Raw genomic sequence first — 23,140 nt, 5'->3', positions numbered from 1 at the left:
GAAAAGGCTTATCAATATTGATGGAGCGATGCAGAAACATTTTATCAATATTGATGATTCTAATGGTAATATTTTTTTTCCACATTTTATCGCCGCTTTTGTGTAAGTGTTCGTAAAAAAGTGTTAAAAAAATGACGAGGCTTGGCACTAACAAGGCTTCAACAAGATTCATGCTATTGTCAAGATCTTTTACCCACTTTTTGCAAATAGACTTGCAACGTAGCTGTTAACTTGATGATCAGTATAAGCAAATCTTTAAAGTCTCTAGAAGCTCTAGCTGTGAGTATCTTTTTACCAATCCCTATGAAAAGCTAAAAATTCCATTTCCCGAAATTCAAAATAATTTGCCACTTTTGATTTTGAAAACCGGCTTGAAATAAAGCATCTACAAATTATGCTTTAATGGTTGTGCTCCTTCAAAAACTTTCAATCAGGTGATATAAACTCTCTCTCCCAAGCATGATCAAAATGAATTGGTTAATATATCAGAGTAGGTTAGTAAACTTTGTCATTTCATGTCCAATTTCTGTTTTTATTAATTGTTGTGCATACACAACTTAGCCTCGTCATTGATAAATTTTGCGCCGACAAAATGCGTTCATCTTTTTATCATTAAAAATACAAATTTTAGACAAGTTGATGAGAAACATGAGGGTATTGGGTATTTATAAACACCTGGATATCATTACATTATAATTAGTCTACCAGTTCATTATCATTACATTAATCTAGTTTCTATCAGTTCATTAGATTGTTACAAGTTTTCAGGTAAATGCCGATATTACTTTTATCAAAAGAAGAGAAATTTTCACAAATTTGGAAGAGACGTATTTCAAGCCTGAGTCATGGAATCTCATCGTCCTCGTCCTCGTCCTCCTCCTTTAGACACGGATCTAGTGGCAGCTCAAGTACGCGTACAAAAGGTGGTGGTTCATCTGGTTTGACAACTGGGTCGGGTAGCAACTTTCGTCCCTTGGCTGTAGGTGGAGGTGCTGCTATTGGAGGTGCTGCTGTTAATTCAGGTTCTATAAATCAAAACAATGGCAACAAAGACTTGTTGTGGCTATTTTTTCTCCTACTATTAATTCCAATAATACTAGTAGTTGTGCTTCTTTGTTGGAGAAGAAGGGTGAAAAAGAAACAAAAGTTGCAACAATATAGTCACGAGCCACAGATACAGAGAATAAGACAGGTGGGGTATCAAACGGAGTATTTTCCTCCAGATACAGAACATCCGCCTCCCACCTACCTGCCGAAGATGTATACCACCCTGGAAACACAGGTTGCTGAAAATGCATATTTTGAAAGACCAGCGGGTCTTCCACCAGCACAATTGAGGGGTTAAACATGAAACAATTACCGACACTATCGAGCGAAGCGAGATAGTGGAGCAGCACTGACCGACACTTGCAAGCAAAGCGAGCTAGTGGAGCAACACTGACCGACACTTGCAAGCAAAGCGAGCTAGTGGAGCAACACTGACCGACACTTGCAAGCAAAGCGAGCTAGTGGAGCAACACTGACCGACACTTGCAAGCAAAGCGAGCTAGTGGAGCAGCACTGACGGGTTTGATTGCTCGATAGTGTTGTTCAGTGTTGCGCCACTAGCTCGCTTTGCTCGCTAGTGTCGCCACAAACAATGGCTGCGAAAAAAAGCAACAAAATTATATAGAAGAATGTTAAAATCATCCAGAATGTAGAAATTATCTAGAATGTTAAAATGTCGAGTTACAATCCACAGTATATGCATGCAATTACTATCGACAGCTCTCTTCTCGCTCCTGCTCCACTAGCACGCTTTGCTCCCCAGTGTCGATTTTAACCTAGCCACCGCCCTGCGAGGTAAAGCAATCCTGGCCCCAGAGAAAAAAAAGAACCCGTGTAGATTAAGAATATGATATTATGAATAGCAACTAAAGTGCGTTAGACACATACCCCCCCCCCCCCCCCCCCCCCCCCCCCCCCTCTCTCTCAAGTGGGGTTTTTCCCTCCCCCTTGACAGCTAGTGTGCTCCACTGTCTCGCTCTACTCGATAGTGTCGATTATTTGGTAGCAACAGAAAGACTTTTCACAAAGGAACTCTAGGGAAGAAGAGGCTATGCATTGTTAGTCAAGGGATTTTTCTTGAGAAATTCCAACTTTTAAAATACATCATGTATGATTCTTTAGTAAATTTCTTGTTCCTTAGAGTTGCTATTAAGAACATAGGGAAGATGGTTGGTCTATAAATTAAGTTTATAAAAATATAAATGGATACTTTCTCTTTATTTCAGTCTTTTTCTTTAAAGTAAGTCGTAGGCTCAGCTCAGCTCAGCTCAGCTCAACTTGATTCCTGTGATATGCCTGTAATAGATAAAGTGCCTCCCGAAGCGGTGGAGATAATAAAGAGATACTATAATCCATATTATTATAATAATCATAGCGGCTGGCACAGATGGAGATGGTTTCTCTGGCTTCTTCTACTCATTCCCATATTCGTTATATTGATAGCGCTTTGTGTTAGAAGAAGAAGAACGAGTTCTAAGGTATACTATCCAGAGAACTCTAATCAGCAATATTATAATGGACAACAGCAACAGCAACCACAGTATGTACCACCGCAAGATCCACAAACTACCCAATTTGCAGGGTACAACAATGATAATTATGGAGGGTACGGTGGCGGTGTGCCTGCTGGTTCAGAAACTCAGTCAGGGTATTATGATGGGAGAAATGGCAATAATGCACCAGAATATGAATATGAGAGACCAAATGGACCGCCACCAGTGCACACAAAGTACTAAAAGTTAATCAAGAGGAAGGTCTTTTAATTGTATGATTAGGTGAAGCAATCAAACCCGTCAGTGCAGCTCCACTAGCTCGCTTTGCTTGATAGTGTCGGTCAGTGCTGCTCCACTAGCTCGCTTTGCTTGCAAGTGTCGGTCAGTGCTGCGCCACTAGCTCGCTTTGCTCGATAGTGCTGTACATTTACAATTGGTGAAGTAGCAAACTCTAGATGGTAACTGAACTCCTGTGTGTGGATGTGTATATATGTGCTTAGCCATGTATCAGTAAATTGGCAAATCAACCAAATTGGGAGTATTGCGCAAATAAGTTACTGGTCCCCCCACATTACCATTATACTTCAGAGATGTTTCTTTAACGCTTCATGTGGGACATTTAACTACTATATAACAGTGTATATTAGTTTTGAGAATGCAAATTTGAAAAATACAAGAAACTCTTGAAGTAAGTTGGAAAACTACAAGAAACGCTTAAAGTAAGTTGGAAAGCTACAAGAAATTCTTTATAAGACTAAAAGAAACTCTATAAAACTAAAAGAAACTCTTCAAAAGACTAAAAGAAACTCTTTTTCATCCTAGGCTTGTGCATTCTGAATCTTTTAAGCCTCGGTATTCACGCCCTGGTGCCCCCTGAAAGGTGAAAAAAAAAAGGTGCAAAAAAATATTGATAGTCTTCTCTTGGAGGAGACAGAATTCATCTCCTCTTCCTCTCCTCCTCCTCCATCCTTAATAATGACAATTTCTCAAGGTGACCAATTTCCTAAAGGTGTGAAATTTACATACATTCCAATAGACTTATCAGATACAAGTTTGATCGACCCATTGAAATGCCAACAACCAATTTCATTAAACTTGGATAATCTCATTACTCGATTTCTGCAATCAAACTTTCTTCTAATAGTTTCTGTACCAGGGGCATGGACACCACTTTGTGGAGAACAACATATCCCCGCATACCTTCAAAACCTTGCCAAACTCAAATCACAAAAGATAGGAGCCGTTGTAATCATTGGTGCAAATGATCCATTTGTAATGAACGGATGGGCAAAGGTTCTTATTAAAGAGTATGTCAAGACGGCAGAGCAACCTATTCCCGAATTGATATTCGCTATGGATTCAACGGGGTTTAGCAAATCACAAAATTTGACGAATGAAAGCGATATTACTGGATTTACAAGAAATAAGAGGTATGCATTATTAGTAGATTGTCTGAATCGTGAGATAAAGTATCTTGGTGTTGAGACTGAAAGGAAAGTAGACAAGTCGGGAGTTGATGCGGTATTGGCAAAGCTATAGAAAAGAGAGAGACTCATAGATGATACTATCGAGCAGCAATAAGAGGGTGTTAAATCTATAGAAAAAGACACTCATAGAGGTGCTAAATTTATAAAAAAGAAATACTCATAGAGGTGCTAAATTCACCTCACCTTTTACTTCTTTATCTATTCTAAGTTCATAGACTCGTTTCGCTCTGCTCAATAGTCTAGAGAGAGGGAGAATAGACTTGTTTCACTCACTCTGCTTGATACTCTAAAGAGAGAGACCAAAAGCAATTCAGCAAGATGATGTTTGCACCAATATTATTTGTTGTTATTGGGCAGCTAGTGAGTATGCTCCACTATCGAGCAAAGCGAGATAGTGTCTACTCGCTCTGCTCGATAGTGTCGTAATAAGCTAGTGAGTATGCTCCACTATCTCGCTTTGCTCGATAGTGGAGCTCGATAGTGGAGCTCGATAGTGGAGCGTGTACAATACAACAATCCTCCTAAAAGAAGCTTTCTTACTCAACAAAACTTGACAAAAAGTGTCTTACTGTATATAAGATGGTGTGTAGTGCTCAAAATGTCTGCTTCTCTGTACGACAGAATTTACATGTCTGAGTAAGTGTTATTAAAGTCACGTGAATATGAACCCTCGGTTCTTTATTTTTTTTACCGGTTTTCCAGTTTTCCGTTTTCTTAAAATTGCTTCTCTGACATTCTATGTACCACATTTCAGACAGACAATAATAAAAAAAAGCTGTCTGACAACAAAAAGTAGTTGTCTGTTCATGTGTATGTCTGTCTGTCTGTCTAGGAAATGAGCCCAGATGGACAATCAGAAACACGTAATAACCTTTCAACCAAGAATCAACAATGGCTATGCTACCTTTGTAACAAATTCTATAATGACATATTCGACAACCACAACTGAATAGCACTTCTATTTTTCCCCCCTTGTCTGGATTCAAAAAAGAAACATCTACCGAGTAGTGTAAAGTGTCTCAGACACCAAAAGTATCTTTTTTTTTTTTTTTTTTTTTTTCAACGACCAAAGTAATGAACAGCATTTAATACCCACCACCAGATTATAAATACGCTATAAAAAGAACTCAAAAAATTTCCATAAAAACCTCTCCTCCTCTCCTCCTCTCCTCTCCTCTAAGTTTTTTCTAACTCAATTGTCTCTGAAAAACTAACTCAATTGACTTTTTTTGCAACAATGACTAAAACTTTTTTTGATATCTCAGCTGATGGCTCTCCTTTAGGAAGAATCACTTTCCAATTGTACGATGACGTTGTTCCTAAAACCGCTGAAAATTTTAGAGCATTATGTACCGGTGAAAAGGGTTTCGGTTATAAAGGTTCTATTTTCCACAGAGTCATTCCCAACTTTATGTTACAAGGTGGTGACTTTACCAATTTTAATGGTACTGGTGGTAAATCAATTTACGGTACAAAATTTGCTGATGAGAATTTTAACAAAAAACATACTAAACCAGGTTTATTGTCAATGGCCAATGCTGGACCAAATACTAATGGATCACAATTCTTCATTACAACTGTTCCATGTCCTTGGTTAGATGGTAAACATGTTGTTTTCGGTGAAGTTGTTGATGGATTCGATATCGTTAAAAAGGTTGAATCCTATGGTTCTGGATCAGGAGCTACTTCTAAAAAAATCACCATTGATGCTTCAGGTGTATTGTAAAGAAAAGCACAATGATTCAGGTGTATTGTAAAAAAAAGCACAATGCTTCAGGTGTATTGTAAAGAAAAGCACAATGCTTCAGGTGTATTGTAAAGAAAGCACAATGCTTCAGGTGTATTGTAAAGAAAGCCCAATGCTAAAGTAAAACTCCGTGTTAAGGAGGTAGAGATGGAATTTATGATAAAGTATATATATATGTATGTGTGTATAAAATTGAAGAATCAATAATGAAAAAATGAACTCCCATGAAACGCTGCAGCTCAAACTGGAGAGCAATTGCAATGGTTGACACTATCGAGCAGAGCGAGATAGTTTATAATAGGCTGGTCAGTGTTGTAACAAGCGGCTGATTAGTCTCTACTCTCTATATACTGCTCCACTAGGGAGCGAAGCGAGCTGGCGTCGTTACTCTCTACATACTGCTCCACTAGGGAGCGAAGCGAACTAGTGTCGTTACTCTCTACATACTGCTCCATTAGCTCGCTTTGCTCCCTAGTGTCGTTACTCTCTACATACTGCTCCACTAGGGAGCGGAACGAGCTGGTATTGTTACTCTCTACATACTGCTCCACTAGGGAGCGAAGCGAACTAGTGTCGTTACTCTCTACATACTGCTCCATTAGCTCGCTTTGCTCCCTAGTGTCGTTACTCTCTATATACTGCTCCACTAGCTCGCTTCGCTCCCTAGTGTCAGGAGGATCCACCACAAAGACCTACCACTAATCCCAAATGTAAACTACACTTTGTTTAAAAAAGGTTTCCTCCAAGTCGTAATTACTCTTACAAATAACTGGTTCTTCACTGCTTTACTACTTTAGTAAAAATACCTCTCAAGCCAATTGCAAAAAAAAGAAAAATGTACATAAAACATAAAAGATGATGGGATCCAAAGTGGTGAGTTGTAAAGATTTCTCTAAATAAAACAATCTCTGTAACGAAGGAGAGTGCAAACAAAAGTCAATAAACTCAAGCTCAACACTTGAATCTGAAAGTACGCACGTGGGATAGAGCATATTATACATTAATAAGAAGTTGTCCTGTTTGATAAACGTGTGTTTTTGGTAGCGAACACAGCTTCCCCCCCATTACCAATGTGTCACGTGTATATACATTCATTACTTGTAGGTCCTAGCCAAACACCACAACATAACCTACACTTTTGATCAATGACTATCAAGGATCTAGTTCTTGTCACCTTTTTCTGTTTCCTTGAAATTAAACTGAAATTTAATCTAAATCTCATAACATAAAAGAAGCAGTCTAATTTTAAAAGGGCTTTGTTTTTTTTTTTTTTGGTTTTTTTTATTCGTCTGGTATTTTATTTTGTTTGCAATTTCCTAAGAAGTCAGTAACCAATAACTCGTGTGTGTAGGTAACAACCTGTTTGTAAGTTAGAGATTAATACCAAGAAAACAAATAAATGTAGATAAACGGCTGCCGCCCGCCTCCCCCACATGTACAAAGCAAAAATCATCAATGTATAAGTATTTTTATGCACACATGTATGTCTAATGCAAAATAACTTGAACAATGAAATAAGTATATATAAATATATATAAGTTTATACAAGTCAGATCTCAACCCTTCCTTTTTTACTTTCTTTCTCCTCTCTTTTATTTTCAAATTGTCTCACTACTTTCGCTTCTACATCGTTTTCAAAGTCTTGTTGCTCAATAATCAATAGGCTGGTATTCTTTATCGTCAAACTGTTAACTTTTTTTGATAAACTTTTTGCATTCATTTAACACTTTTTTTTTTCCTTTTTCTTTTTCTTATAGAGGGATTCACGCACGTGGGCCCAGTATTTTATCACAATGTCTCGGGACCTGGACCTGGACCTGGACCTGGACCATCAAAAGTTCCAGCAGCAGAATGATTTGAGTCAAATTCCCTCTGGGCAAGCTATACCGTATGACAAATATATACATTTCATAGACTACTACTTGTGCAACATCCTTCACAACCCCATATACTCATCGACTATAATAATACTATGCAATTACTATCAACTAGTAAACCCCACAAATACAAGCACGCATCAAGATAACTTTTTTGACTTGTTGTCTAATGTGATCAACTTGACATTTATATTGCGTTTCCAATTTGCCTGGTTTGTTGATCAAAACAGGCACTACTACACTGCTGTATTATCTGAATTTTTATTTTTCATAATTCAAAATATATCATGCATCTATGTGCTATTAAATTTCTACAAAATATACCCAAAATCAGTGCAAATCCTTGTCATTTTACAATTTCTTCTCCCATATGTCATTTTAACCATATCATTCATTAATAAACATGGATTATATTCAGCACTTTATGAATGCAATAATAATTCCTTGCCGTTTTTGATTTGTAATTCCTTTTTGTTCATAAACTATTATGACTTTGACCAAGCTTCAAAACTAATTGGCCTTTTATACAAGCTTGCATCTTTATCGTTCAAATTTTATTTGATTTATCAATATATCCTTTGTGAATTGAAGCTGATCAATTACCAGCAAATTGTTGGTTGTGTTGTGGATAATTGTCAATTCTATATTGATGATGATCGCGAGAGCCAAGAATGTAAGGATAATGAAAAGATTGGCGAAGGTTGTGAGTTGGCGTTTGGCGCTAGCTCGAGAGTTCAGAGATGTGTAAAGTTTACTAAATTGAAAAACACATTGATGTGTTTTGTATGCTTATATATGATTAGTGTAGATACAGTTTCAATAATGATCCCAATGAACTGAAAAAAAAAAAGAAAAACAATAAATAATATCAATCCAATACAATACTTTACTGTTTGTAGAACCCCCCCCATCATTTAAATACAGTCTATATTGCCTTCCTCACACCATATACACCCTCACAGCAGAGAAGTTGAGTTTTCTGGTATATTTTCTTTCTTCGACAGACCCCCATCATTATTGTGTCACTTAATTTACGAAGTTCGTAAAATAGCCGTTTTTTTTTGTTTTTTTTTTCTTGGAAATAACCGGGAACGACGACATTGAAAGTGACAGGCTACGATACGGCCTTATTAAAGTGTTGTTTCTCTTATCATCAACAAGTGATTGGGTTCACAGAAAACAATGGATTAGCCATTATTATGAAATTCTCCTAATGTGTAGATTATAAGTCTTGACTCCTAAGCCTCCCCTTACGGCATTTGACAAATGTGTAGAAAATCGCACAGGACTCACATTATACGACATAATATGCCAAATTGTGGGCCGTATGCAAAAGTATTTTTTGAATGTCGCAACCACAAAACAGTACATGTCTACCTATGCAAGCAGTTTTTTGACTCACTTCTTCTTTCTACTATACTTTCCTATAACTTTCACTTTCATAAAAAGGTAAAAAAGAAAAAGAGAAAAACAAAACAATTTGCTTTTGCAATTCCATAACGTCTACTTTATCTATGTCATTAACAAGTTATTACAAGTACTCCATTTTCTAATAATGAATTATATCCCCTTCTTCTTCGAATAGCTAGAAACAGTGATACATATTGACTTTGTAAACAGCGATACATATTGACTTTGTAAACAGCGATACATATTGACTTTGTAAACAGCGATACATATTGACTTTGTAAACAGCGATACATATTGACTTTGTAAACAGCGATACATATTGACTTTGTAAACAGCGATACATATTGACTTTGTAAACAGGTGTTTATGTAAATTTCCAATTCTTTTTGTCAACAATCAGACTTGACAAAAGATATTCTATCACAATGCCTTGCAGTTTTATTTATATTACGTTTCTCAAACTCCTTTCTAGTCATCTTTATTGGGTGCATATTGGCCAACAAGGGTTTTACACAATTCACCAAACAACTTTCTCAACACGGGTTTGTGGTTATTGCTGAATTGAAACAGGATGTGATATTGAAACTGTGTGGTGTGCTGACAAAACTATACTGTTTGTGGTTAATGATCATTTATGAAATCAGAAATGATAAGGATTTTCAAGGGAAACTTTGAGGTGGTATCGAGTCATAAAAATTGGGTATTGATCTGTACCAGCTTGGTATTGATAGTATTGGATTTAATCAGTTTTTATTTCCAGAAACAAATCTTCATCATAGAAACAAAGGTCAAAAATTGTAGTGAATGGCATTGATGCAATTGATATAATACCTCACTTAGCGGCAATGGCCAACAAAGTAGTAGCTCAGAATACAAATACATTTTGTCTACAGTAATCAACCTATAATGCAAAGCATATAAAACCGACTCAAAAATACTCATCGAGCTCAATTGGCTCATCATAAAACCCATCCACTTGGTTTGTATATTCGGCGCCCATCTCATTTACCTTCCCACTCAATTGGTTTATATTCAAAGTGGCAGATTTTTTGATATCTAAACCCGTGTTCAGTTCCGGCTGCTCCTCTTTTTCCTTCGCGTCATCTTGAATCAAATTATCATCCAGTGTCTGTTGCAGGTCAGCACCACATGTTACTTGAGAATGCTCCTCTAATGCTGACATGGGAGATTCTGTCTCGAATACAATATCCTCTTCACAATCACTAGGATAAAATGCAAATTCTCGACTCATTATCTTCTTCCCTTTTCGTATTACTTTCCTCTTAAATGCCGATTTCACATCATGACTATAATCCATTTGTTCCCCTTGCTTGTCAACATCAAGTTTTTCAATGCTCATGCCATCCTCGTTCGATAACATTGCTACCAATTTACATTCATACAGTTTCAGTTCCGATTCATCACTCCGATTCAATTCTTTCGTCTCTAATTCAATCAATTCATCCTCTAATTTCTCATCCCTCCTTTTCCTTTCCCTTTTCTTTTCCTTTACCCTCTCAAGATTATTAATTGTCATTATTTTCTTTGCTCCAGAATGAACCCGGGATAAACCAATTTTAGGCTTTGGAAAAACGGAAGGTACGTGAAACTTATCACCTAATAATCGATTCCATTCAACAATTAATCCGCCATCTCTCTTGTACTGCGCTATATTATTCTTTTTCAAAAATAGAAAATCGGGTTGATCAAAATCAAGGCTTCTTAAACTATCATGGACATCACTCACTTTAACCAGTTGAAGTTGCATATCAGTATCGGAACCAGACTGTGTTTCAAAAAGGGCTTCTCCACCTTGATTCGCCTTATGTGATTTGCTATATTCATTGACAGGTTTTGTTGAAATGATCAAATTGAGAATTATACGCTTAGTGATGCTTTTGATTACTGTTTCAAATAAATGAAATGATTCTTCATCAACTGTAGTGAACAACATTCTATTCAACCTGGTAATATCAATAATACTCTCGTCGTCAGCACGCCCCACTTGTTCATCATCCGCTTCAACCTGGACCTCAACGTCTTCCATCTCTTCCATCTCTTCCTCCCTCATCATATCCTGGACTTCCTCTAGTTTCTTCTTCTTTTTCTTCTCAATATAATTCTCAATAGCACTACTTTGCTCATCTTCGAATTCTATAAACTGGTCCAGCATCTCAAAGGCAAATGGTACATCTTTATACTTGATCAACTTTTGTGCCCATTTTTTCCTCTTCTTCTTCTTCTTCTTCTTCTTCTTCTTCTTTTTTGTCGCATTATATTCTTCTTCTTCTTCATCCCATTGTCCATTCTTGATCCTATGTAATTCCCGCTTCAACAATAAATAATATCCCATCACTTCTATCTCGCTCTTTTCCATCGCTTCAGCAAGTAAATCCAAACGATGAATGGATAGTTTCCCCAATAAATCAAAAAATCGTTCTTTATCTTTAAAAGTCCACAAAATACCCGGGTTTTCTAGCTTTACCTCATACCACCCATCATAATTGATCTTCAGTGTTGTCAATTCTGAATCACCAAGGTAATCTGCATTGAATGTGTTCTCAACACATTGGTTGTAAAATTCAATATATTTAGAATTAGGTATTAGACGTCGTGAAGGCATTTGATTCTTGCGTATCCTTGTTGGAAATATCCATTGGTCATTGTTTTCATATAACACTTCTTTTCGTGTTTCCTTTCCCTGGGTACTTGCAAAACCATGGGTAGGGATTGTGATAGATGACAATTTTGATGACGGCAGTGGTTGGAACAGTTGCCCTCGCACGTCTTTGACTCTTGAATCTTCTTCTAAACACTGTGATTCTTGGAAATCCCCTGAATCTTGTAAACTTTGCTTTTCCTCAGAAGCAGCAGCATCTGTTATTGGTTCTTGTGTGTTCGTTAAGAACGGTCGACTTGACCCTCCTTTGTCATTCCCTTTATTTCGGTCCTGTCTTGAATCAAGTTTTGATGTTTTATAATCTCGATGCTCATTCGATGGATCCATCTGCAGGGAGTTTCTTCTCTTCCTGCTCTGGCCCTCGCCATCTCTAGAACCACGTCGCAGTATCGCGTCTATACTCTGGCCTTCCCAGAGTACAGACATAGCTGTTGCACCCAGTATACCCCCCGTATCACTTTCTTGCTTCCTCCTCTTCTCATTAAATAAATCTACTTCTGGTATGGTCACTCCGTCATTATTGTCTCTTGAGCCTCTTTCAAACGGCATTAAAAAAGACACCATATAAATTCTCAAATTCCAAGTAAGCTCCTTAACCTCTACCGCCAGGCGGTGTACCCCAAAAACTAGTTACCTTTACAAGCAATCTCAAATCACCTTGATTCATTAACTGACTTTTTTTGAAATCTTTTTTTTTTTTTCATCTTTTGACCTTTTGCACCCAAGAAGATATGGAAATATAGGCCGTTATTGTTGATGCCTTGACACTATCGAGCAAGGTGAGTAAGTGTCATCTGCTTGTAAGATGATATGGAAATATCTTACTTTACTCGATAGTGTCATCTGCTTGTAAGATATCTCACTTTACTCGATAGTGTCATCTTCTTGTAAGATGAGTAGAAATACAGGCAAAGATGAGTAGAAATACAAAGAGGGGGCTAAGTAGATATCTGGTGTCTATTATAGTTTCACACTGAAGATTAAATATAGAGATTTAAACCCACATAGACCAGGAAAAGAAGAAAGCACTTCCCCCATATAATTGGTTTTAAAACATTTTACATATTGCTCTTAAGAAATGGGTCCTCTACTTGAAACACTTTTCCTCAATAATTATACATATCATATTGTCATCTTCTTGGTTTGTTCATCTAGTCGTTCTATATCTGTTTGATTGCTCTTTTTCAGCATTTCCACCTCGTCATCATCTACCATATCTTCTTCCACCACATCATCAACATCATTGTCTTCATAGTCATTAGTATCATCGGTATCCACCCATTCCCCTTCATCCTCATCCTCACCACCATCCTCACCTCGACATCTATTGAAAATCTCTGGTAAAAAAGGCTTAGCAACGTCTTCATCCATATCACCCTCGATATCAAATTGAAACTCAACATACTCTTCTGGCACCAATCCATTTTCTCCAGTTGCAGGATCTTCAGCAACCAACCAACCTTGTCCGTGTCGATAACTAATCCAAATAATCTGTCCTTCAACCAATTCAATCTCATTGTCATTTTCCGGCTTAAAATCAAATATAGCTCTTGCTTTACAATTCATTTCGTCGGCATCTTCCACTTCTTCCTCGTCCTCATCCTCTTCACCTTCGCCTTGACCCTCCTCTTCCATTCTTTCCCCTTTTCTTCTTCTCCTTCGCCGCGACTTGTTCAAGGAGGAAGAACACAATATCGTAGAATTCTCATCTGACGTATAGCTTTCATCAGTAGTGTATTGAAACGAATGTCGAAGCAGAGCACCGAAATGTAATGGATGAGACTCGGGATATCCGAAATCTTTTATCTTTGTATTTGGCGGGAACCTGGAACTCATGTGTCCTATCTCAAAATGCCCTATCAAAAAGCTCAAAAGCTCAAAAGCCCAAAAGCTCAAAAGCTCAAAAGCCTAAAAGCTCAAAAGCTCTACCAATAAGCTCTGCCAATAAGCTCTAATAAGCCCAATTAACAAGCTCGATAAGCTCAAAAGGCTCTTTCAAAAAGCTCTAGTAAGCCTTATCAACAGAGTTCTGAGATAACCTTTGCTCAGAACAAATTCAAAAATTGTCAAATATATTAGTACAAACTCTACCTAGCCCCTCTAACTCCTAACCAAGGTCTTTAAACTAGGTCTCACCACTATTTAATACTATATAATAGAAACTAAATGGTAGTTGGCTGGTAACTGAAACATTTTTTTTTCCATACAAATTTTATTTTTATTTTTATTTTTTTTATTTTTAAAGAATTCCATTTTGGGCGACACTATCGAGCACACTAGCTGCCAGAGGCATTATATAGGATGTAGACGTGTGAGAAGAGGCTTGGTTGGTGGATATAGGATGTAGATATGATGCGACACTATATAGCACACTAGCTGCCATATGGTAGTGGGTCTATGTAAGGGTAAAGTTTACACAACCTGGAACACACTAGCTGTCATTGGCATTATAATGTATGTAGATATGAGAAAGAAGTTTTAAAGTTTGTGGGAGGAAGAGGCATTAGATTCGGTTGGTCAATACCATTTCTTTTTCTATTCCGAACAAGCTACAAAGTATTGCTCCACTATCGAGCAGAGTGAGATAGTGGGCAACTGGTCAATGTACTCGATACTGGGCAACTGGTCAATGTACTCGATACTGGGCAACTGGTCACTGTACTCGATAGAGGGCAACTGGTCACTGTGCTCGATATGTGGCAGCTGGTCACTGTACTCGATACTGGGCAACTGGTCACTGTACTCGATACTGGGCAGCTGGTCAATATGCTCGATACTGGGCAGCTGGTCACTGTACTCGATACTGGGCAACTGGTCACTGTACTCGATACTGGGCAGCTGGTCAGTATGCTCGATACTGGGCAGCTGGTCAGTATGCTCGATACTGGGCAGCTGGTCAGTATGCTCGATACTGGGCAGCTGGTCAGTATGCTCGATACTGGGCAGCTGGTCAGTGTCGCTCGATAGTGTTACAACAAGCTAGAAAGTGCTACTCCACTATCTCGCTCTGCTCGATGGTGTCGGTGTCGCTCGATAGTGTCGCTCGATAGTGTTACAACAACCTAGTAAGTGCTACTCCACTATCTCGCTCTGCTCGATAGTGTCGCTCGATAGTGTTGGTGTCGCTTGATAGTGTCGATTGACGAAAAAAAAAAAAGAATTTGTTAAGCGCGCAGTTAATTGTAGAATGAGATGAGATGAGCTGAGCTGAGCTGAGCTAAAGTAAAAGGAAACTGGGTTAATAGGAAGGAAGCTTGTAACAGGTATAATGGACCCAGTTGAGGAGCAGGCGCAGGAGATTGAGATACTTCAATCGATCTATCCTGACGAGCTAGAGTTTCTCAATGATTCTCAAACGCAGTTTCAGATTAGAGTCGATTTGGATTTACAAAGTGATCGAAAACATTCATTTTATTTAATAGTCAAGTATCCAGCTACCTATCCTGAAGTAACGCCAAATCTAAGTATAGAAATTGCAGCACAACAGGGGGACGAAGAAGAAGAGGTGCTGCAACAACAACATGCAAACTTGCTGGACGGAGACGAGAGTGATGAGGATAGCAAGAATATCCAATTGGCACTACATATGGCAGAAACCATAGATTTTACAAAAGAAGATTTAAACAAACTTCTAGGCAAACTAAATGATGAAGCTCAAGTCAATATAGGTATGCCCTCGATATTCACATTAGTCAGTGTATTAAAAGACGAAGCAGAATGCCTATTTCAGCAAAAGCTTGATTTTGCCAATCAACAATTTGAAAGAAAACGTAAAGAGTTGGAGAAAATTGAACAAAAGAAATTCCAAGGCACAAAAGTAACTAAGGAAAGTTGGCTTGAGTGGAGGAACAAATTTAGAGAGGAAATGAGGTTCGATAAAATTGATGAAAGGAAAAAATTCGAAATGCACGGTGGTAGACTCACAGGTAAAGAAATATTTGAAAGGGGGTTGGCTGGTAATGAAGACGACGTGGAAGAAAACGAGCAAGAAGAGAAGTTGGCCGATGGTGTAGGTAAAATTGCTGTTTGAGGATAATGACGCGCAGTCTAGGAATACCACAAGCCTCGAGCTGTTGATGAAAAGCCCACAGTCTAGGAATACCACAAGCCTCGAGCTGTTGATGAGACATTACAAAGATGTTTCATTGTTAAATTTTTCAAAACTCTATTGTTTTAATTTTGATATAAAATTTGATGACTCGTGTGTAGGCTAACTTGCCAATTAGTGTCGCTAGTCAGTTTGCTCCATCCTCCTTTCTTCTTTCTTCCTTCTTCGTAATCCTCTGTCTCCATTACCTACAAGGCAATTTCAAAGTTCAACACCAATAACAATATCAAAATACTCAAATTAATGATTATCAACACAACCAACCCCAATCTCATCACCGGGAACTCATCTTTCATCAACATATTCTGGACTTGGAAATACCGGAAACTTCCAAAAAACAAAGTAAGCATCCCCATAATTATACACATACCGCCAATTGGGCGACACAATGAAAGTACCGTTGCAACTACATCTTTATCATATATCGATTTTGAAATAGGTATAACAGTAGCAATATCCTTACACTGAGATTTCTGCTCAATTCTGAAGAATTGCATAAATCCGATTCCTAATGTTAGAAAAGTCACTGAAGTGAGTGTCCATGCAAGCAACGTTCTCTCATTAGCGAGCTAAGCATTTTGGTAAGTTAGTAATATTGATAAAAATGTCATCCCTTCTCTTGCTCTCTCTTGCTCTCTCTTGCTCTCTTTCGTGTACCGTTCTTTTTTGTTTTTCTCCAAAAACATACATGATCTCTTGCAACTGATCCCTTATTGGGAATGACAATTTGTGTAAAAAACGCATTCATCGTTTCTTGTATCGGGGAATTATTATTGTCTTGTACTCTCTATTGTTTAATTTTTTTTTCAGTACAAAAGTTGGAGATAAGATTTGAAACCACTCACAGGTAGGTAGCCGTTCCAGCACGCCCGGTGCATATTTTTCATTTTATGCATAGAACACTGCAAAATTCTGAAATGGCTAATCAAAAATTCGAGTTTGGCGTGTCGAGGTGGGGGAGGAGGATCTACTTGACAAAGAGGTTGAGAGACTTAAACGTAGTTGGTACTTGTTAACCTATGCAAATTTCTCAATTAATCATCGTAGAGCTAGTCAGTATTGTAACAAGCTACAAAATGTTGCAACACTATCGAGCAGAGCGAGGTAGTGGAGCAACAGGCTACTAAGTACTGCTCCACTATCGAGCAGAGAGAGGTAGTATCGCTCGATAGTGTCGCTTTAGCCTAGTTTTATTAAGCGTCATGAACCCAACATCTATCTCCATCACAAGAAGCTCAATCTAAAAGTACCAAAATATTAATAATAATCTTTTATGTGACATATAGGTCCTTATACATAGTACTGTTGATATTTTTCTTTTACTTGATAGTCATCTTAAACTGAGTGTATCGGCAACTTTCTTTCTCCTATACCTCTTATTCTCTTGTAACCCGTTCTCATCATGACATATAACGGGAGATATTTGAAGCTGACATCTTCAAAGAAAAAGAACAAAAAAAAATCAAAGTGCAATATATAAAATAAGATGACATATATATGAAGCTTCGCAGTTTTTGGAAATGTGCTTCGTTGAGATGTGATAAGAATTCCTAGTCCTTCGGTTATAAAATCCAGGATAGGGGGTACTAGAGATGCCGCCAAACATATGTGTAATTACTGTATTAGAAAATATTTTAATACCGAAATCCGGGGTAAACCTTGATTAAAAAAAAAAAATAGAAAAAAAAAACCAACTACATTTTAGCCATGAACAATCGTGGTTATGTACCTTTTCCCCTTGACTTTGCTAAAAAAAATATCTCATAATGCAACCACTATAATCAGAGACAAAAAAAAGTTCATATTGGGATAAAATACAAGTCAATATGATAAAAACAATTTTTGGTTGAAATCATATCTAAATATATGCATAATATCCATCTATCGGGTATATATTATAGTAAACGACATTATTTTAAAGCCAACTCTATCGAGCAGAGCGAGATAGTGGAGCAACACTGACTAGCTTGTATAGTGCTCCTTTTTATCCGCAGCGATACTCGGATCAACTCCAAAAATTCAACGTTCATGCCGAATAGTCCAAAAATTCAACGTTCATGCCAAATAATTGCAAATGATAATATGTCGATTATTGTTCTATGCCAGATGTAAAAATTCATTTAGCTACATAAACATTGTGCATGTGTTTGTTGTGTTATTGAGTTTTTATAACCGACCAAATTGATTTTCTTCAAATACCGAATTTTTTTCAAGAGTAAAAATTATGACGCCGCGTTTCTATCCAATTTTTTCCAAAAATGATGTCACTGGATTTTTGTCTAGCTTCAAAACCATATGAGGTCTTGCCGTTTATATTTAAAATGCTTAAAAACTCGTGACAGGAATAATGCCGGATACTATATAATATGTTATCTATTGTTATACATCCCCCACCTGCCTCTCCCCTTTTTTCTCTCACACAAAACTCCTTTCCTCTTTCTGCCATCGAGCGAAGCAAGATGGTGGAGCAGCACCTAGCCGCCGCCAGAGTGATCTATTAGTTTGAGTCAGAATGAGAGCGATACTTTTTGATCAGATATCTCCCTCTCTTTCTCCTATTCTCCTTCCCCCCCCCCCCCCCCCCCGTGTCCAAGTTGAGGTTTGAACTGCTAGCCCTGAATGACCCGGGTTCCACATATAATATATAATACATGCAAATGTGTGAGAAACAAGCATACAATGCTTGGGGAAACAAGCACACAAACCCTTGTTAAGCTACATCTAGATAGTTTACCCCTAGTCAAGTTACCACTTGGTCAGGTTTACCCCTAACAAAGTTGTCTCTAGTCAAGGTCAGTTGTCTCTAGTCAAGGTTAGTTATCTCTAGTCAAGGTTAGTTATCTCTAGTCAGGTTCAGTTATCTCTAGTCAAGGTTAGTTAGTCTAGTCTTCTCACAATAGTTTCGGAGTTAGGAAACCTCATTCCGTGCTTATTAATGCCATCCGCGCTACTTTAAAAAAAAAAAGCAAAAATTAAAATAAACAGAGCAATATGATTGATGACTTATGACAGTTTTGACCCTTTATTTACTTCCGTGTATGACTCAGTATTACCGATTATCGACCCTGAAATTTGAATTTGTAATGACGTGCTGGATTCTTTTGTGGATTCGGGTTTCCGTATATCTCTATGTAGATGTCGTTTCTTGTCTGAGGTGCCCCGTTGTAAACCTTGAAATGTGAACAAATAAAGTAAACCCATGTGATTGCTATTTGATCTATTGAAAAGGGCAGCTTCATGAGGAATCTTCCATGAGAAGGGTGACTTCATGAGGAATCTCCCATCAAAAGGTGCTCTTACATGAAAAGGTTTACATTTATCGTAATTGAATATATAAATAAAAAATCTATAAGCAAAATCTAAGAATTGAAAAGAGAATTTGTTGAATCGTTATATAGATAGCAAATGGCTGTAAAAACGCTATTCCAAATATATGCCAGTCATAATGGGTGTGGGTATTACCCTGCAAACTCAATTGCAGCTTTAATTTACATCTAGTAAATTTGTTCAATAGTGACATTGTCATGTTTGAATAAGCCTTCTACTTCTAGGTCCCGATAATGATTTGGTATTGTTAAATCTCTGCTGTTATTATCCTGTAGTAGGTGATGGTGGTGGTGGTGGTGGTGCTGCTGCTGCTGCTGCTTGCGACGGTGCTTTTTATGATGGTGCTGTTTGTGTTGGTGATGTTGACGTTGCTGGTTTTGCTCATAATGATCAGGCTTTATCATCATGTGCCTATTATGTAAATCCCTTGACTCAGAAAAAGGAGTCACCAAATGATGATCAAATAATGTGTCAACTTCATCATCATCTGTAAGAGAATGAGTATGAGACAACTCGGGCATCTGCTCATCAATATCTTCTTCCTCATTTGTATTATCAGTATCATACTCATCTGAAAATAAACTTGCTTCGTCATCATTTTCCTCTTCTTTTTCTTCTTCTTTCTTCTTCTTCTCCTTCTCCTTCTCCTCCTCTTCTTCTTCCTCCTCCTCTTCCTCTAAAATTGAGCCAAGTGGTAGCAGCATGTGTAAAGATGGAAATGGTAAATGATTATATGAAGAGGATGTTTGAGTGATGTTCAATGTCCTCGGTATTTTTTCCTCCATTGTTGCATTTGATGTCGTTCTTATCAATGGGATGGTGGTGTTTGTTTCATCTTCAGAATCTGAGTAAATATAATAATCATCTGAATCATCATCTGAGGTGGAATAATTTGAAGAGTCGGTCTCTGTTTCCTCATCGTTATCACTGTCACTATCATCATTGTCCAGTTTCTTCAGTTTGATAGTGATGTGTGGGATATGTGTATAATTTATCGGTGTTTGACATTCAATTAAAGCCCCGTTTAACTGATTGATTTCATCCATAGTAAAATTTTCTTCTTCTTCCTCCTCCTCCTCCTCCTCCTCCTCCTTATCATCATCGTATTCATATTCGCATTCATATAGGTAATTTTCGTCCCCTTCATCCTCTGAATCTGAGTCAATTTCGTATTCTGTAACTAAAGTGTTATTTTGCTGTGTTGCCAAATTGCTAGTAGCAATATTATTATACAGCACCTCCGTAGCATCACCGTTGCCGCTTTTGCTACTACAGCTAGTACTTGCACTTTTATCTTCTTTTCCTCTTTGACTTCGTTTTTCAGTTTCCTCGGAGATATAGTCCATTAAATTATCCAACATGTTAGCCTGTATCACTAAATTCCTCAACGAAGACTTGGAAGAAGCAGCTTCTTTGGTAAGTTTTGTTCTTACTTTACTAGCTAGTATATATGTTTGAGCAAACGATAATGACATTATCTCAACTCTTTAACCTTTGGCTGTAAAAATCGAAATAGCCCTCCCCCCCAAAAAAAATGGTTGTAAAAAATATATATATATATATATATATATATATGAGAAACTATGGAGATAGTAGTAGCGGAAAAAATAAAATGGGATGGTATGTGGTGGTGGTTGTAAAATTATTAATAATAGTAATACAAATTGGTTTTGATAATGGTTTACTGGTTCGATATTCTATTGCACATATACGTAATGGTACAATAAAACCGACAAGATTTGAAAAGGTAAATTGCAACAAACAACGTTTGATAAATTCTACGAAACAAGATATTCAAAAGTGGTAGTTGAACGGGAGAAATACTACTCGAAAGTGAAGAAAATACAAGTAAAGAGAAAAGTAGGTTTATATATATATCAACTGGTTACTGGTGTTGATAATTTTGATGATAATTTTTGACCTCCAATATTAATATGTGTGTCTAACTAATATCCGTGTTTATGTCCTCACTATAAATTGTGCGACACTACCAATTGAGACTAACAAAATGTCGGTTATTACGGGCAGTAATTCAAATACACAAAACTAAAGACACAATAGAAATAACTTTCTCTTTTGTAAATCACAATGAACAATAAGTTTTTTTTACCGATGGAAAAATGAATCTTTGATTATTAAAGGGTCTAAATGAATAGTTCTTAGTCTTGACTATATTTGACTAACAAAGAAGACTAATAGAATAAATATTTTTTATTTTAATTTCTTAAATCTCTTTACAATATTGTCATTCTTTTAATATATCACAGTTTTTGAACTAAACTATAAACCTTTTAGAATTAAAAAAAAAAAAAATAATTAAAATAAAAAAAAAAAAAAAAACACTCATCTCAGTTCTATTTGTTCACTTACTTGTTAATAGAGAGGTGATGTGATTCTAGAATAAGCAATAAAAGAAGAATGAACATGATGATATGTTCACTTGCAATTATACCTGTTCTAACATACATTGATCAGCACTTCCCCGCCTAGAGAATCGGTCAACTTTGATTGTTGGAGCAGAAGGTAGCAATTATCTGTCTCATCCAAGAGGACATCGGATGTTTCATTGGTTCCTACTCTATATTCTTACTCCTATATCCCTACTCTATATCCTTACTCCTATATCCCTACTCTATATCCTACTACTCTACCTACTCCTCAATATCCCTACTCTACATCCCTACTCTACATCCCTACTCTACATCCCTACTCTACATCCCTACTCTACATCCCTACTCTACATCCCTACTCTACATCCCTACTCCTCTAAAAATCCACTCTTCTATACTATAATAAACGATATGTATGTCATTAGCCAAAAAGGAAACCATATTTGGGTTAGTTGACAACACAAATAAGTAACTACCAAACTAAACCAACCGGCATCAAAAGTAAATCATCAGCTATAACGGTAATAATTTATTCCTTTTTTGTCATTTAGTTGATCTAATTTTTTACATTTGAGAGTTTTTCTTGAGAGCTTCAATAGCTTTTGTGGATTTTTTTTTTTTTAATTTTATATCCGGTGAAGGGAAGAACCTTCCCGTCCGATGAAGAATGAAGAATGAAGAATGAAGAATGAATGAATAGATGATCTGATTTTTTTTTGAATGAAAACTACATCATGACACCTCATTTAAGTAGGATAGGTGATAGATAAGAGAGGAGCAAGTGTGTATGGGATCTCATGGAAACATACTCACACAAGACATATGATCATAGATTTTATATCCGAGATATAAACTTTCTTTTTTCCACTCGGTTTCTTCGTTTTGCAGCAATCGAGAGAAATACAAAAGACATGTTCAACAATCGAGAGAAATACAAAAGACAAGTTATCGATATCTACTCGTTCGTTAAAGTAGGTACGTTATTCTTTTTGATAGTAACTTCTTGACACGGATTTCTGTCCATCATCTGATGTTAACATATTTCCGCTATTTTGCATACTTTTTGGCCCTTTTCTGCGCACTTTTGGCCCTTTCTTGGCCCTTTTTCTTTCAATCTTTCTTGGCCCTTGTTGGCCCCTTCTTGAAACTGTCTTTGTTTGATTTAAGCTCTATTTTTTCATTGTTTAATTTAAGCTCTTTTTTGAGATCAGCAGTGACATGACATTTGTTATCTGAAAATTTGACACATATCTGATCCTTTAGTAAATTGATATCTTTATTGGTGAGAGAAAAAATGATAACCTTAGCTACACGCGATTTTTTCAAAGCCGCACACTATCGACACTATCGACATTATCGACACTTAGTAGTGACACTATCAACACTTAGTAGTGATACTATCGACACTTAGTAGTGATACTATCAACACTTAGTAGTGATACTATCGACACTTAGTAGTGATACTATCAACACTTAGTAGTGATACTATCGACACTTAGTAGTGATACTATCAACACTTAGTAGTGATACTATCGACACTTAGTAGTGATACTATCAACACTTAGTAGTGATAC

The 23,140-nt window shown here is 37.1% G+C and overlaps 9 protein-coding genes across 9 annotated transcripts; 5 read left to right on the top strand and 4 right to left on the bottom strand. All coding sequences in view use genetic code 12, as the record gives it.

Moving 5' to 3' along the window:
* Positions 1–772: 772 nt before the first annotated feature.
* On the top strand, positions 773–2,783 carry KGF56_000667 (uncharacterized protein; the record flags this gene model as incomplete). Its single annotated transcript, XM_049326601.1, has 2 exons — positions 773–1,260; positions 2,504–2,783. 2 exons carry the CDS (start codon positions 773–775, stop codon positions 2,781–2,783), a joined length of 768 nt encoding a protein of 255 aa, XP_049182280.1.
* Positions 2,784–3,515: 732 nt separating this feature from the next.
* AHP2 (Ahp2p) lies at positions 3,516–4,079 on the top strand (the record flags this gene model as incomplete). The annotated part of the gene is made up of 1 exon (XM_049326600.1): positions 3,516–4,079. The coding sequence occupies one exon, from the start codon at positions 3,516–3,518 to the stop codon at positions 4,077–4,079; it is 564 nt and encodes a 187-aa protein (XP_049182279.1).
* A 1,185-nt stretch (positions 4,080–5,264) lies between these two features.
* CYP1 (peptidylprolyl isomerase) lies at positions 5,265–5,753 on the top strand (the record flags this gene model as incomplete). The annotated part of the gene is made up of 1 exon (XM_049326599.1): positions 5,265–5,753. One exon carries the CDS (start codon positions 5,265–5,267, stop codon positions 5,751–5,753), a length of 489 nt encoding a protein of 162 aa, XP_049182278.1.
* A 4,236-nt stretch (positions 5,754–9,989) lies between these two features.
* On the bottom strand, positions 9,990–12,305 carry KGF56_000664 (uncharacterized protein; the record flags this gene model as incomplete). The annotated part of the gene is made up of 1 exon (XM_049326598.1): positions 9,990–12,305. One exon carries the CDS (start codon positions 12,303–12,305, stop codon positions 9,990–9,992), a length of 2,316 nt encoding a protein of 771 aa, XP_049182277.1.
* Positions 12,306–12,863: 558 nt separating this feature from the next.
* On the bottom strand, positions 12,864–13,577 carry NBP2 (Nbp2p; the record flags this gene model as incomplete). The annotated part of the gene is made up of 1 exon (XM_049326597.1): positions 12,864–13,577. The coding sequence occupies one exon, from the start codon at positions 13,575–13,577 to the stop codon at positions 12,864–12,866; it is 714 nt and encodes a 237-aa protein (XP_049182276.1).
* A 547-nt stretch (positions 13,578–14,124) lies between these two features.
* On the top strand, positions 14,125–14,791 carry KGF56_000662 (uncharacterized protein; the record flags this gene model as incomplete). Its single annotated transcript, XM_049326596.1, has 2 exons — positions 14,125–14,130; positions 14,411–14,791. 2 exons carry the CDS (start codon positions 14,125–14,127, stop codon positions 14,789–14,791), a joined length of 387 nt encoding a protein of 128 aa, XP_049182275.1.
* Positions 14,792–15,009: 218 nt separating this feature from the next.
* Positions 15,010–15,771, top strand: GIR2 (Gir2p; the record flags this gene model as incomplete). The annotated part of the gene is made up of 1 exon (XM_049326595.1): positions 15,010–15,771. The coding sequence occupies one exon, from the start codon at positions 15,010–15,012 to the stop codon at positions 15,769–15,771; it is 762 nt and encodes a 253-aa protein (XP_049182274.1).
* Positions 15,772–16,037: 266 nt separating this feature from the next.
* KGF56_000660 (YidH family protein) lies at positions 16,038–16,597 on the bottom strand (the record flags this gene model as incomplete). Its single annotated transcript, XM_049326594.1, has 2 exons — positions 16,038–16,418; positions 16,538–16,597. 2 exons carry the CDS (start codon positions 16,595–16,597, stop codon positions 16,038–16,040), a joined length of 441 nt encoding a protein of 146 aa, XP_049182273.1.
* Positions 16,598–19,343: 2,746 nt separating this feature from the next.
* On the bottom strand, positions 19,344–20,651 carry KGF56_000659 (uncharacterized protein; the record flags this gene model as incomplete). The annotated part of the gene is made up of 1 exon (XM_049326592.1): positions 19,344–20,651. The coding sequence occupies one exon, from the start codon at positions 20,649–20,651 to the stop codon at positions 19,344–19,346; it is 1,308 nt and encodes a 435-aa protein (XP_049182272.1).
* Positions 20,652–23,140: the final 2,489 nt, after the last annotated feature.

The sequence above is a fragment of the Candida oxycetoniae genome, assembly GCF_023343755.2.
Source record: "Candida oxycetoniae strain CBS 10844 chromosome Unknown scaffold6, whole genome shotgun sequence".
Lineage (NCBI taxonomy): Eukaryota > Fungi > Ascomycota > Pichiomycetes > Serinales > Debaryomycetaceae > Lodderomyces > Lodderomyces oxycetoniae.
The sequence above is the reverse complement of the archived record's forward strand: the minus strand, read 5'-3'. Positions and strand labels throughout refer to the sequence as shown.